General features: G+C 40.1%; 1 protein-coding gene across 1 annotated transcript; it reads left to right on the top strand.

Annotated features, from left to right (window-relative positions):
• The first annotated feature begins 44 nt into the window (after nt 1-44).
• Nucleotides 45-12,816, top strand: LOC139474186 (peroxisomal targeting signal 2 receptor-like). The gene is made up of 10 exons (XM_071257082.1): nt 45-195; nt 3,137-3,309; nt 4,180-4,215; nt 5,685-5,762; nt 7,326-7,434; nt 8,607-8,716; nt 9,426-9,539; nt 10,256-10,311; nt 11,483-11,579; nt 12,080-12,816. Exons 1-10 carry the CDS (start codon nt 87-89, stop codon nt 12,146-12,148), a joined length of 951 nt encoding a protein of 316 aa, XP_071113183.1. The 5' UTR covers nt 45-86; the 3' UTR covers nt 12,149-12,816.
• Nucleotides 12,817-13,371: the final 555 nt, after the last annotated feature.

The raw sequence follows: 13,371 nt of genomic DNA, 5'->3' as shown, positions 1-13,371 counted from the left end.
AGAAGGTTTAACAAGGGAGGTTACTCTCAAACGTGTCTCAACAACAACATTTGGGTGGCGTGAAATGTGGGGCTAAGTCTGTTCTCATGACGGTGACATTTAGAACACAATCCCGGCATGGATACTCAGTAAAATTTTCACCGTACTTTCCCAACAGGCTAGCCTGTTCCTCTTCCCAATATTATGGCATCGCAGGTATTTTATTTTATGCATATCTAAATGATGTTGAAAAATTCTGAAAAATCTCTTTTGATTATCTTTAGATCTACTAAATAACTAAGCCACTGATTTGTTTTTTCTTTAAAACAATACGGACTGTACTATTTAATGTGATAACAATATAAGCTGGAATTTTTGCTGAGATTTGCTGCCGACTTGCTGACGAGGTCGCTGTACTCCCTGATTTAACCCCCACCCACCCCTAGAGTTAGTTTCCCTTCGTGTTGGAACCGGGATAGAATAGGTCTTCAGCAACTCATGCTTGCCGTAACTTTAAGGCAACTAGGCATGTCGTAAGAGGTGAATATGGGGTGGTCAGGTTCACTGACTGTGTTGATGCATGTCAATGTATCCCAAATGCGTGGATCGATGCTCATGATGTCAATCACTGGATTGTCTGGTTCAGACTCGATTATTGACAGACTGCCGTCATATATAGAGAATACTACACTCATTCTCGTTAGATACCATTTTTACGAAACGAGTGGACTTTCTATGGTATCTGACCGAGCGAAAGCGAGGTCAGATACCATAGAAAGTTCACGAGTTTCGTAAAAATGGTATCTAACGAGAATGAGTGTGGTATTTTATTTATTACCCACGTTAAATATATATTTAAGTGTAAATACATAACAACTTTCGTTCATTGACAGACCAAACTGAAACCGGTTTCAAAATCTGGTTGCGCATGAATATTGATATATGACCAAATATGGGCATTGTTGACATGTTTATGCATACGCATTAACAACATGCGCCTGCTGTTCTGTTTGCAAACAAACCAGCACCGACGCTCAAGATCCTTTTGGAAGAAAGTCTTCAACTTATGGTAATTCAAGCGCCATGTTGTTAGAACGCAGGACACCGAAAAGAAAATTTGAAATGTAACATTAGCGCCGCGCTTTGAATATCGGATCAACAGTCACACGCATCACACTGCCGGGGTCCCGTCTGTGCATTCAAAATGGTTCGGTTTCCTTGATCTATCAGCTGAATTTATATCATGTCCGTACCATTTTGGAAGAGGGAAATCAGACTGTTCGCCAAAGACATTCATGTTAACTGTACCACACTATATACTGAAGACGTGAAAATCAACAAACTCAAATCTGCTTGCATGTCAGTGACAGCTTCGAACGATCGAAGGGCAAGGTCGCCACCGGAATAAGAAAAGACAACCGCGATCCACTCACAGCGTTTTACGCTAGAGATAGGGAATGTTACTGTTCACATTTGGGATGTTTGGGGCCACAAAATCAGAAGTCAGGCACACTTCCACGGAGTTTTCCAGTGATTTGTATCGGAACTGTGAACTGTGAACTGTAAGTGATCTGGTCGTGCTGTCGTGTTCGTTCATTCATGAACAACACCTACCGAAACAGCGCCATAAAATACGCTTCAAAGGGGACACCGATGGCACAACCAGATCATCCCAAGTAAGTCTAGATATCTGTCCAGATAGTTTAAACAGACTTCATTTCACCACGCTTAACCCTTTACGTTAAATCAAATTGAAAGTTGCGAAAATGGTCGGGTGCGTCACGCTCAAGGGACGCGCTCGATCGGCAGTCGTACATTGTAAATCGATTTATAGATCTAGCTCGATTATACGTCTGTAGGAGCTCTATGCATAACTTATATTGAATGCAAACCGAATTTGATGCGTGTGACTATCTTGTTTGGTTTAATAAAATGTTTGTAAATATCTCTCGTTCTCATGAATTTCTTCAGTTCTGCCTTGTAATCGCAAAATGAATGACGTCTCGCGATTTTTTATGAATGAAAAAAGTAGTCCCGGTGTGACAGAGGTCACGGTTATCCAATCAAAACGAATAAAACAAGGTCAACCTTGTACGACACACGTGTGACGTACGGATTTAGTATCTTACCACCTGTATCTTCACCACGTGGGTAATAAAGCAGGAATATTGCTGAGTGCTGCATTAAACAACAAACAAACAAACAAACAAACATTGTTATGTGTACATTAATCATTGACTTAAAGGGCAATTTAAGTCAGCAAAGCAACTTTGCAGATTTTATTAGCTTAGGGCGCACATAATCACAAATGCTTGAACAAAATTAAATATGAATAACAGAAATAGCATAAAACAGACAATAAAAAATGACAGGCTAAATTGTATCCCAAACAAAACTTTCCACCACTGACGGGATTCCCTAAAATCGGTTCACTGTGTTTAACTCGTGCACAATTTCAGTGATCATGATAATCGGTCAAACACCCAGTCTGCCTGCTTCCACCTCGGATTTTGTAAAACGTTTTTGTGTTTTTTTTCTGCTCATCCATTTGATTACTGTGTCCACAACTTATGCATTCAGGTGTTTATTCAGGGAATTAATCCATGACAGGCAAACATATCAACCAATGAAACATTTCTCACCTCTGGGCTGGTAGCTTTAGGCCACTCCCCCAAATAGGTTTGCTGTTGCAGCTAATTATGGAGCATGTGATTTTAGCAGTTTCACTTGGCCATTTAAATACTTTCTACAAATATGAATTTTTCTCTCTCGCAAATTAACTGAATGTATCTAGGAAAATTGATATTCGCAAACCAAATCGGAATAATATTTTTAACTTTGATTACCCTTCAAGTATTATTATGACGATAATGCATTTTATTCTCTCTTTTTTTTAAATATTATCTATTTAAAATATGACAATATTCATTTTCAATTTTTTATTATTTGAGTGTCTTTTATGTCACATGTTTCAGGTCTTTTTTTTATATGAGCACTGTTTTCTTGATGAAATGTTTCCGCATGGTTTGTTTTACCTAAAGCCTATAATATCATGTTAAACTTTTTCTCTGTTGGGTTTAGCTTCTAGATAAGAATACAAAAAGTAAGACGAAAACCTAAAGGAATTATGCCAACTCTTGTGTGTTTATGTTGCAAGGGTGTGGCACTCTGTTCATACTAGAGCTGAGACAAGACCATATAGCGGCAGTTCGCACCTTTGACTGGAGTGATGGCTTGTTTGACGTGGCTTGGTCAGAAAACAACGAGAATGTGTTGGTGGCAGCAAGTGGAGATGGGTCCCTCCTGGTATGGGATGTCCTGCAGGAACAGGTAATGTATTTCCATGGTTACAGTTGATGTAGTAGTTACAGAGGATTCAGTATCATGAGCCAGACGGGCAAGCGGTGGGGAAGCCGAGTGGTTAAAGATGTCGCTCATCACGCCAAAGACCCAGGTTCGATTCCCCACAGGGTACCATGTGTGAAGCCCATTTCTGCTGTTCCCTGCAGTGATATTGCTGGAATATTGCTACAGTCGGAGTAACACCATTCTCACATAGGGCAGGGCTCACCCAATTATGTTTCTAGGTTTGTCAGCACCATGCTCGTGCTCGTGCTCGTGCTCGTGGGTTTCACCCAAGTGGTAAACGTCCGAGACCTGCATCACACTTGGCTTTCCTCCCACATTAAGCTGACACACCATGGTATAACTGGAGTACTGCACAAAGCAGCGTTAAGCCCAACTCACTCACTCTGACAGTACTTGTAACTGATGTTGAATTCGCTCAAGAGGACGAGCGAAAATGTATACTAGACAACATCTCCCAGTGATTACTGAATGATTAGATGTGAAGATTAGATAACTTTCCTTTGTACTCGACCCGTGAAGATCCGGGGTAGAATAGGTCTTCAGCAACCCATTCTTGCTGTAAAAGGCAACAATGCTTGTCGTTAGAGGCGACTAACGGGATCGGATGGTCAGGCTCACTGACTTGGTTTAAAGCATGTCATCGATCCAAATTGTGTGGACCGATGATCATGATATCAATCCCTGGTTTGTCTGGTCCAGACCGCTGTCATATAGCTGGAACATTGCTGAGTACGGCATAAAACAACAAAGCAACCAGGTCTTTGTTCTCCATGCTGCATGATTACCCCATCCACTGCTGACCTTGACCTCTGCCTTATCATTTACTTCCAGGGTCCACTGAGAGCATTCAAGGAGCACAGCAAGGAGGTAATTATTGTCCATAGACATATTGTGAGTAATAGGCATCCTCGTAGCTGATATCAGACTGAGCTGTGTTTAAACTTCCTCTCTTGGACTATCTCAACGAAACATGACATTAATAATGCCTACAAGAGGTTCACATGTGTTCCAGATAAGAAATTAGAGGTGAGGTTAGGAAAAATGGGGCTTAACGTCGCGTTCAAGATTATTGCACTGATACTGCGACGTGCATGCATGTGTGTGTGTGGCTGCTTGTGCTAGTCCGGACTAATGTCGATCTTATAGTGCCAGCCCACAGAGATACCATGTCGCAGTTTCACATTAATACCCCACTCAGACACAGTATACTGACTCTGAGCTGACCAATCCTTGTTTTGCTGAGCAGCAGGCACCGTAACAACAAGTACCATCTTTTTACGTCTTGCTGTGGATCAAACTCCAAGCCTTCCACTCTCCAGGCAGACGCTGTACCACTAAACCACGGAGGCAGTCCTAAGAACTTAGAAAAATATATATATTAGGAAATGCAAATTGAGACATGAAAGAAATAGGCAGGGTTATTAGAACGTTTGTGTACATAATGATGACAATATGTTGTCCGGTCTGTTCAGGATGGATCAGAGCCTCAAGAGATCTCTGGAACTGTGTTTTTTGTTTGTTGTTAACTTGTTTGATAGGCATTACTTAGAAGTTGACGGATGACAAGATAGACACAATTTTTTATGGATAACAACTTCTTTAATACTGTAAAAGGCGACGTTTCGGTATAGATCCTTATACCGTTGTCAAGCAAGACTGAATGAGGGACATAGTGTAGAATATATATATTGCAAGTGGATGATAACAATAGAGGATTAACAGTAACAACAAGGGCATACATGAGTGGGATAACATAGGTAGGTGTGACAACAAAGGGATTATGCTATCACAACACGATGGGCAGAAAACACATAGCTAGAAGCCAATAGGGGCATGAAGCCAATAAACAGGTGATTTTTGGTTGATGAGTTCATAGTAGGCAGATGGGATCTATACCGAAACGTCGCCTTTTACAGTATTAAAGAAGTTGTTATCCATAAAAAATTGTGTCTATCTTGTCGTTAAATGCCACACTCAGCAATATTTCAGATATGTGATGGAGGTCTGCCTGACCACTTGATCCTGTTTGTCGCCTCTTACGACAAGCATAGTCGCCTTTTACGGCAAGCATGGGTTGCTGAAGACCTATTCTAACCCAGATATCCTAGTCTCTGGAACTGTGATACGGAATGAGCTGGAATATGCATGAATGCAATATGTTTTCAACATGTTTAAAGATGTTGTAAAAACTAGAAAAGAACCTTAATACGTATTAAAATGGTAGGTGTTCCTTGTAATCTTAGCTTATGTTATGTTGTTTTATTGAACTGATTTTCTTGGTTAAAATTTGTTGTGTGGTTTAATGAGTTATTCAATTGTCATTCTGCTGATACCAGATTAATTCTGTTGACTGGAGTCCGACGCGCGGGGAGAATCTTGTGGTGACAGGATCTTGGGATACCCTGATTAAAATTGTGAGTTGACTTATTGCTGTATCTGATGGGTGTGTACCATCCTTACATACATCTGATGTCATTAGTACCCAGGCATTAACAGTAACAAAGATAATTGCTTATTCACTTAGAGATGGGTGTGGAAATACAATATAACATGTTCACCTCTCCACAGGTAAGCAATGTATAAAAATGTACTGGTCCAGAGTTGAAGGTTTTCTCTATTTTATTAAAACAATTTATTTTAATTTCTTTATTGCATTTTGCATTGCTGTCTGTTAAACCTAGGCTACAAGTGAAGATACCAGTTATTTCTCTCATCTGAAAAAATGTTTTTCAACAATTTGAATATGAATCATGAAGATTTAATAAATATATTTATTCTCATGACTAGTTATTAAACTTGAGCGTACAACTGCTCTACACTGAGATCAACAAGTGAATTACCATCTATTTTGTCTAAAAAACAGTGTGCATTCATTTTAGTTTCTAGCGAATGTTTCACTCCATGGCCAACTACTATGCATGTACTTGTCAGTAGAGTCAGGTATGCTGTGTCTCAATCTACGATCCATATCGTCATGTCTTGACTCATCGTGAGGCTACTACAGCATTTCCTGTGCTATGTCGCTCTGGCATGCGAGAAATCTGTGATTGTGGGTTCCAATCCCGATGCATCCTGATTTTGTTTCAAGCTTGTCCAGTACCTTGGTTTACTAGTACTCGTTGATTTCACCAAAGAAATCAAAGACCGGCAACAGTAGGCGTGTTCAGGAGGGCGAGCGACCGCGCGAGTGTACAGTGAGGCAATATCACGCCTTTGTGAACAGGAGGCGCGTACTCGCTCTCGCGGCACAGCATCCAAAATGCCGTCGCCGGGGATCAAAACAACCCTGTCCACAAGTGTCATAGGTTCACACATTTCATTTCATTACAAGTTTGATGGGTTCATACTTTGATGTTCATGATAACAAAGTGTTTATTTTTATTATTAGTTACATGTCCCTGTGCTGGACCAGACAATCCAGCAATCGACATGAGCATCGGTCTGTGCAATGGGGATACGATGACATTCATCACCCAAGTCAGCGAGTCTTATCACTCGATTCCTTACGGCAAACATATGGGTTGCGGAAGACCTATTGTCTTCCCTGATCATCACGGGTCAATATATTGAAAATGCAAAAATAACTTTTTGATGGTAGGTCTAGTCGAAAGATTATTCTTTTGACATCGGTTCCATTCTCGTCAAAGGCAAACATTTGTTCAATGTGTGACGCCATCTTGGATTAAGAGGCGAACTACCTCTCGGGCTCGATCGCGAGTATACGCGGTTAGTCGTGTTCAACAGCTCGCGCTCACGTAATATCGCGAGCGCCCGCCCTCCTGAACACGCCTCTGGGTTTCCTCTGTGACCTAACTGAAATACTGTCCAAAGCAGCATTAGACCTCACTCACTCACTCACTCACTCACTCACTCACTCACTCACTCACTCACTCACTCACTCACTCACTCACTCACTCACTCACTCACTCACTCACTACTTAGGTGGGATGTATATATCATGTATATCTTGTTCCCAGTGGGACTTGCATTCGGCCCAGTCACTAGTGACCTTCAGAGGTCACGACTCCATCGTCTACTCCACTGTGTGGTCACCACATATACCAGCATGCTTTGCATCTGTATCAGGTATGTTTTTCTCCCCATGGCAAACAGTATTTGTGACTCACCGGGACAAAAGGGACCTCATGAGTGTTAGGATACAATTGTGCTGGGACGTCATAAAGCATTTGACATCAACTGCAATTATTACATGAACAGTTATAAGTCTGAAAATCGGTCCAAATGTTTGATGTCCTATATCTCTGTAATTAATATGAATTGAAGTATGTGAATTGCATTTTGTGTTCCTAAGATACTGTGGTTTTTAAATATAATGAGAAGTAAAAATGTAATTTTTCACCCAAAAAGCCCTTAAGAATGTTTTTTAACTTTGGAGATAACCTTTCATACTTGACAAGAATTTTAGATTTGCCCCTGACTCTAACTAAACAAACCAATTGTCATAACATCCCCTTTCGGTCAGACTTCTGCGAGTGATACATGCTGGGGATTCTGCGAATAGATAAGGAGGACATCGGGTTGCAGTAGTGTTCGGAAGTGCATTATTAAGAAATACGCAACTTGTGGTCATTGTTTGTCATACAATAAAACGCTGCAAGGAGAATAAACTATGTGGGCACAACCCCAAGTGGTTTATTCTCCCTGCAGTGTTTTATTGCACGACAAACAATGACCACGAGTGGTTTGTTTCATATACCAGATACCAACATTATGTACAGCCTTTTTCAAGGATGTTAATAAAATGTTTGAGCTTTAATAATTATTACTCTAGTTTTAATAATGATGACATGCTGAATACATTCTGATCCTGGCAATGTCCCTTTTATGTACAGAGGAGTTTAATTTGGTGTTTACAGCATATTCTCATTATTCTCACATTTAATTTCTGTATTTTTTCTCCCCAATACCGATTGTCATATCTCTCCACTTATGGATGCGACTGTTTGGCCATCGTGTTTATCTGCATTGCCCAGCTACTTCTATTGGGAACATCGCTCTAGACAGTTCCCTCTCAAAAATTACGTCATCCAATTTACGATGTCATCAAGTTGCGAGCATATAGTCGATTCTCCAGAAATGTCATGATAGAACAATGTTTTATCGTGAAATAAACAATACTTCCTTATTCATTGTTCTTTGCAATGTTTTGCAAAGGTACCTGATATGTGATATTAAATACACTTGGGCAGGTCTACCTGTCTGTCTGTGTGTCAATCTGTTGTACCCAACTGTTACAGGCGACCAGACGTTGAGAGTGTGGGACGCTCGCAAACCCAACTTCCCCACTTGTGTTATTCCTGCTCACAGTGGTGAAATTCTTACATGTGATTGGTGCAAGTACGATCAGGTCAGTATCAATAGCCATCATCAGGGGCGGTCAGTGGATGTCCTGAGGTGGGATATGCAGGTTATACACCAGAGTTTGAGACAATTTTTCATCCCCTTGTTCAAGATTAGTGAAAAATTATAAGGACTATTATTGTACTTTTTCAAAAATGTTTCATAATACCAGCCAGATATGAAGAGTGAAAAACTGATTTAGATCATGCTGTCCACTTCCGTTGCACATATCCTAGCCAATCGGTGTTTGTTGTTCAATGCATGCACACAATATTCCATCTACATGACGACAAACTTTAAATTATCAAGTTTGGACCAGACAATCCAGTTATTGATATTATGAGCAACACTCCATCGGGACATGTTAAGCCATCAACCAAGTCTCTGAACCTGATCCATAATTAAGCCGCCTCTTATGACCAGTGTTTTTTGAAGGTCAGACCATTGCTTTTATATTTGTAATCTTAATTTTTGTCAACCTTTCCCATATATCCGCATCAATATGTACTGAAAATAGGATATATACTTTGTGTGTTGTGTGTTGGCAAACTATGTAGGCGTACTAAGATGTATATACATTCAGGAAATGTATAGGTGACATTTTAAAAGTAAACATATAACACCATAACTAACTTATTTCATGATTACTGAAGGCGAATTGTCAAATCCACGGGTGAAGTGGGTCAGTGTTCAGTGGTTGCCTGCCTTGTCTCCAGAATGTCCTCTTCACTGGCGGTGTGGACGGACTGATCCGAGGCTGGGATGTCAGGAGTACCCGGCAGCAAGTGTGTGAAATGCGGGGACACCAGTATGCCGTCAGGAGAATCAGGGTGAGATGCCGACACAGATAACCTCTGGACGAGTCATAATAAAGACTAATTTTAATCTCATAAAAATCAGATCTTAGCTCTCGCTACAGCTAAACAAAGTTCTGAGGACATCCTGTTGCTGGTCAAATCCGAACAACATATCATCCAACCAATCAGAGTGTGGCTTACCAGATCAAAATCATGCAACCTTGAATAGGTTAACATGGTGTATTCCAAATGACAGCTACTGCCTGTACTAATGATTCGGTCAAAATCATCGTCTATCTCTCGCTTTAATTGGATTAACTTTCAACCGAATGTGGCATAGCTGTGGGCAGTACTGCCAAACAATCTCGACCATATAATATACATTCCAGGATGTTCTTTTGTTCAGTTTTCAAAGAACTTTGTCAACATAAGTCTCAAGTGTAGTCTGGAAGGGAAGTTGCCAGTTTAAATCTTGTGCCATATAGCTTGAGAAAGCTGCTTTCTGGGTGGCAAATGTCGACATCTTGTTTGTCATTACATTTTTTGGTCAAAGTTCCTGAAAGGTCATTCAGATCTGACCTGTAATGGAAGGTCCTCAGATCTTTGTTTAGCGACAGTGAGAACTAACATCTGATTTTAACAGGATTGGATTAATTTCTGACGAATTTCTACAAAATTGTGCGCAAAGTATCCCGATGAACGCAATGGTCAGGGTTTGGTTTCACCCTATTGTAAATTGACTGTTTCAGACTTCGCCGTTCATGGCGACGAAGCTGATCTCCTGCTCCTATGACTTCACGACTCGGTAAGACGTGACAGACGACATCAATGCCAATGCTGAAATTAAGCTTTTGCATTAATTCTACGCATGTGCATTAAGAATGTGCAGCCCACAATGATCAAATCGTACAAAATGCGCATGCAGTAGAAATATAGGGGCTAGTTCAAATGCAGCATGGATATTGAAGTACGAAGTTAAAGATTCTCACATATTACATGTTATGCTGTACTGCATGAAATTTCTGTGCAGTATATTTGTGTTGTATTTATTTTCATTTATTTATTTTAACTTTCAGGCTCTAGTTTAAGTCCAATTACGAAGTATTTTGTTACTTTGAAACTGTATTTTATGTCCAATAGAACACTCGTAACAGGACATTAATTACAAATAATGATATTCACCAGCTTTGTTAATTGTTTGTAACAAATGTCAATAGCAGTTACTTGTGTGTAATCCTTACATATTTGAACTCATCACTGGTAATGTGTTCCTTGAAGGACGAGTAGATGTTACAACAAAGACTGCTTGTATCAACTGGTTATCTGAGATCTGTATATTGATAGTTGAGATACTGTAAATCTTGATATTAACGCGAGGGTGAATTAAATGCGAAAAATGCGAGTGGTCTTTGCTCGCATTATTAAACATCACATTTATATCAACAATAAAACATTTTGGATAGCAGAAATACCAACTTAGACATACGCTGAAAACAAACAGCTATGTATTCCACATCACTGTTTATTGAGCAGCATGTTACAAGTATATAAACAATGTCATTCAAACACTAATTACATCCTGTGAATTGTCACTGCTGGGGTCGAGACAAGCGTTCTACTCACTCATGTCAGCACTGATCAAACCCGCAAGTCCAGACAGACGCCACCCAACATGGTGTCTTTGCTCTTTGCGACTGCATCAAAGGCCGACACGAGCCAGCGCGCACATATTGTTTTAGCTGAAGTACTCTACTCAGCGCTAATATGCGGTGCTATTTGGTGTGTGATTGGATTAATGTAAGGTTGGATTAAGGTGAGGATTCTCCTGTAGAGGACAGAGGACATTTTGTTTTGATATAAATCCACTGATGCTTGAGAGGAGGGGGTGTCGCATTCATACTGAGTCGCATTTTGGGCTAAGGGCCAGCGGTCACATTAATTTCACTTTTTACAGTTTTTGTTTTACATCCCTAAAGGATCTGGGACTACACTCGCCCCGAGGCCCTGGAGGTGATTGAACACCACACAGAGTTTGTGTACGGCCTGGACTTCAACCTGCATGTACCTGGACAGGTAGGCTATACACAAACAGGGGTATTAATGATATGAAAGACTTAGCCTACTTCAACTCCCACATGGGAATTCTGGCAAAGAACCCCATACCTGTTAAAAGAGCCAACTAAACTGGCATTTAGTGGTCACAAAGACTACCTACTACTCAGATAGTAGTCCTGACTGCTCCTCATTGTCAAGTTAGTGAGTGAGTATGGTTTTACGCCGCTTTTAGCAATATTCCAGCAATATCACGGCGGGGGACACCAGAAATGGGCTTCACACATTGTACCCATGTCGGGAATCGAACATGGGTCTTCGGCGTGACGAGCGAACGCTTTAACCACTAAGCTACCAGTCCGCCCCCCTCCATGTAAAGGGGTCTGCATGGTAGCCAAGTGGTTACATTATTTACTCGTCACACCAAAAGGACAATTCGATTCTCAACATGGTAGACACTCACTCCATCCTCCCTTTTAAGATGCCCTTCAAGACTAGTCCTGAATGTTTGTTGTTTGCAGATAGCGGACTGTGGCTGGGATGAACTTCTCCATGTGTATCACCCCAAGTCCTGTATCCCAGCTCCCTGAGCATCATCGAATGGTTGTCTAGTGCTCAGAAGGGACGTTTCACAGCAGGGAGAATACTTCAAATTTTAATGTTTGAATTGCCTATTATATTGTATTCATGATAATGAAGGTAAAGAAGATTAATTGTATGTTGATTAAAGTGTATATTTTTGTGAGTGTGCAAATATGTATATTGATACACTGTGATTGAATGAAAATTAATTAAGTTTTTTTGGTCAAATGAATTATAAATGAATATAATAAGTGTTTGACAAATCAATGCTAGAACAGAGTTCAATGTGATTTGATTACCCAGACATAATACTGAATACTTTAAACTTTCCCCTGTGCAGGGATATTGCACATCCAACAAAGGTATCATTTAAAAAAAGATTTATGTTTACTATATCAGACAAAATGCAACTCTGATTTTGCTACCCAGCCTTTGATCTCCATTATTCAATATCTAGTCATGAATACAATTATGTTTATTTAGTTAGTTTCATATTTCATTGTACATCAGTGGATTTCACATTCTCCCGTTAATTTCATGTTTTGTTCTTGGTGTAGGTCAACAGTTCAATAACATTCTTGCAAAAGTTACGGGTAAATTGAGCTGCAGGTCTCAGAGCATTTACAACATTATAGCCAGGAATTTCCACTTGATGTCTGTCACTGGATAACTGGCAGAAATAGGCATTAGTTGTAACATCCCAAAATTAACAAACTTTAAGCCACAAATCAGGATGATGAGGCAAATTTGATTTTCATCTTACTGGATATTAGAGAAATTATGGCTGTTGTTTCTGAGTTGTTTTTTCGATCAGTTCTGTAAGATGTTTGAATTTACGCTGATAGTTATCCATCCATATAATTCTGTCATCTGTCATGTATTTGTACATATCAAACATACCTTTTATCTATTATGATGAATTCTACATGCACTTTTATGAGTCCCTTATAAATAATCAGAAATATTATTATTAAACAACCAAAGCATGTTTGTTTGTTTTGGTCTTTCCTAGTGGGCTTGAAATGGTACAGTCAGCCAATACAATTGCGTTTATCAGTACTGCAGCACTATACCAACAGCTGGAAGACTCCAGGTCACAAACTGAATCCACATGAGAACATAAAAGGGACACATCATGGATGGCTTTTGATGTTAAGCCCTTGTTCTGCAAGTACTTGATCACTGACGTTTTTCTCGTTCCGAAGGTCCCAGATCCCTGCTTCCTTTACAG

The sequence above is a fragment of the Haliotis cracherodii genome, unplaced genomic scaffold, assembly GCF_022045235.1.
Source record: "Haliotis cracherodii isolate W230 unplaced genomic scaffold, xgHalCrac1.p SCAF_3, whole genome shotgun sequence".
Classification (NCBI taxonomy): domain Eukaryota; kingdom Metazoa; phylum Mollusca; class Gastropoda; order Lepetellida; family Haliotidae; genus Haliotis; species Haliotis cracherodii.
This window is presented reverse-complemented; position numbering and strand designations above follow the sequence as displayed.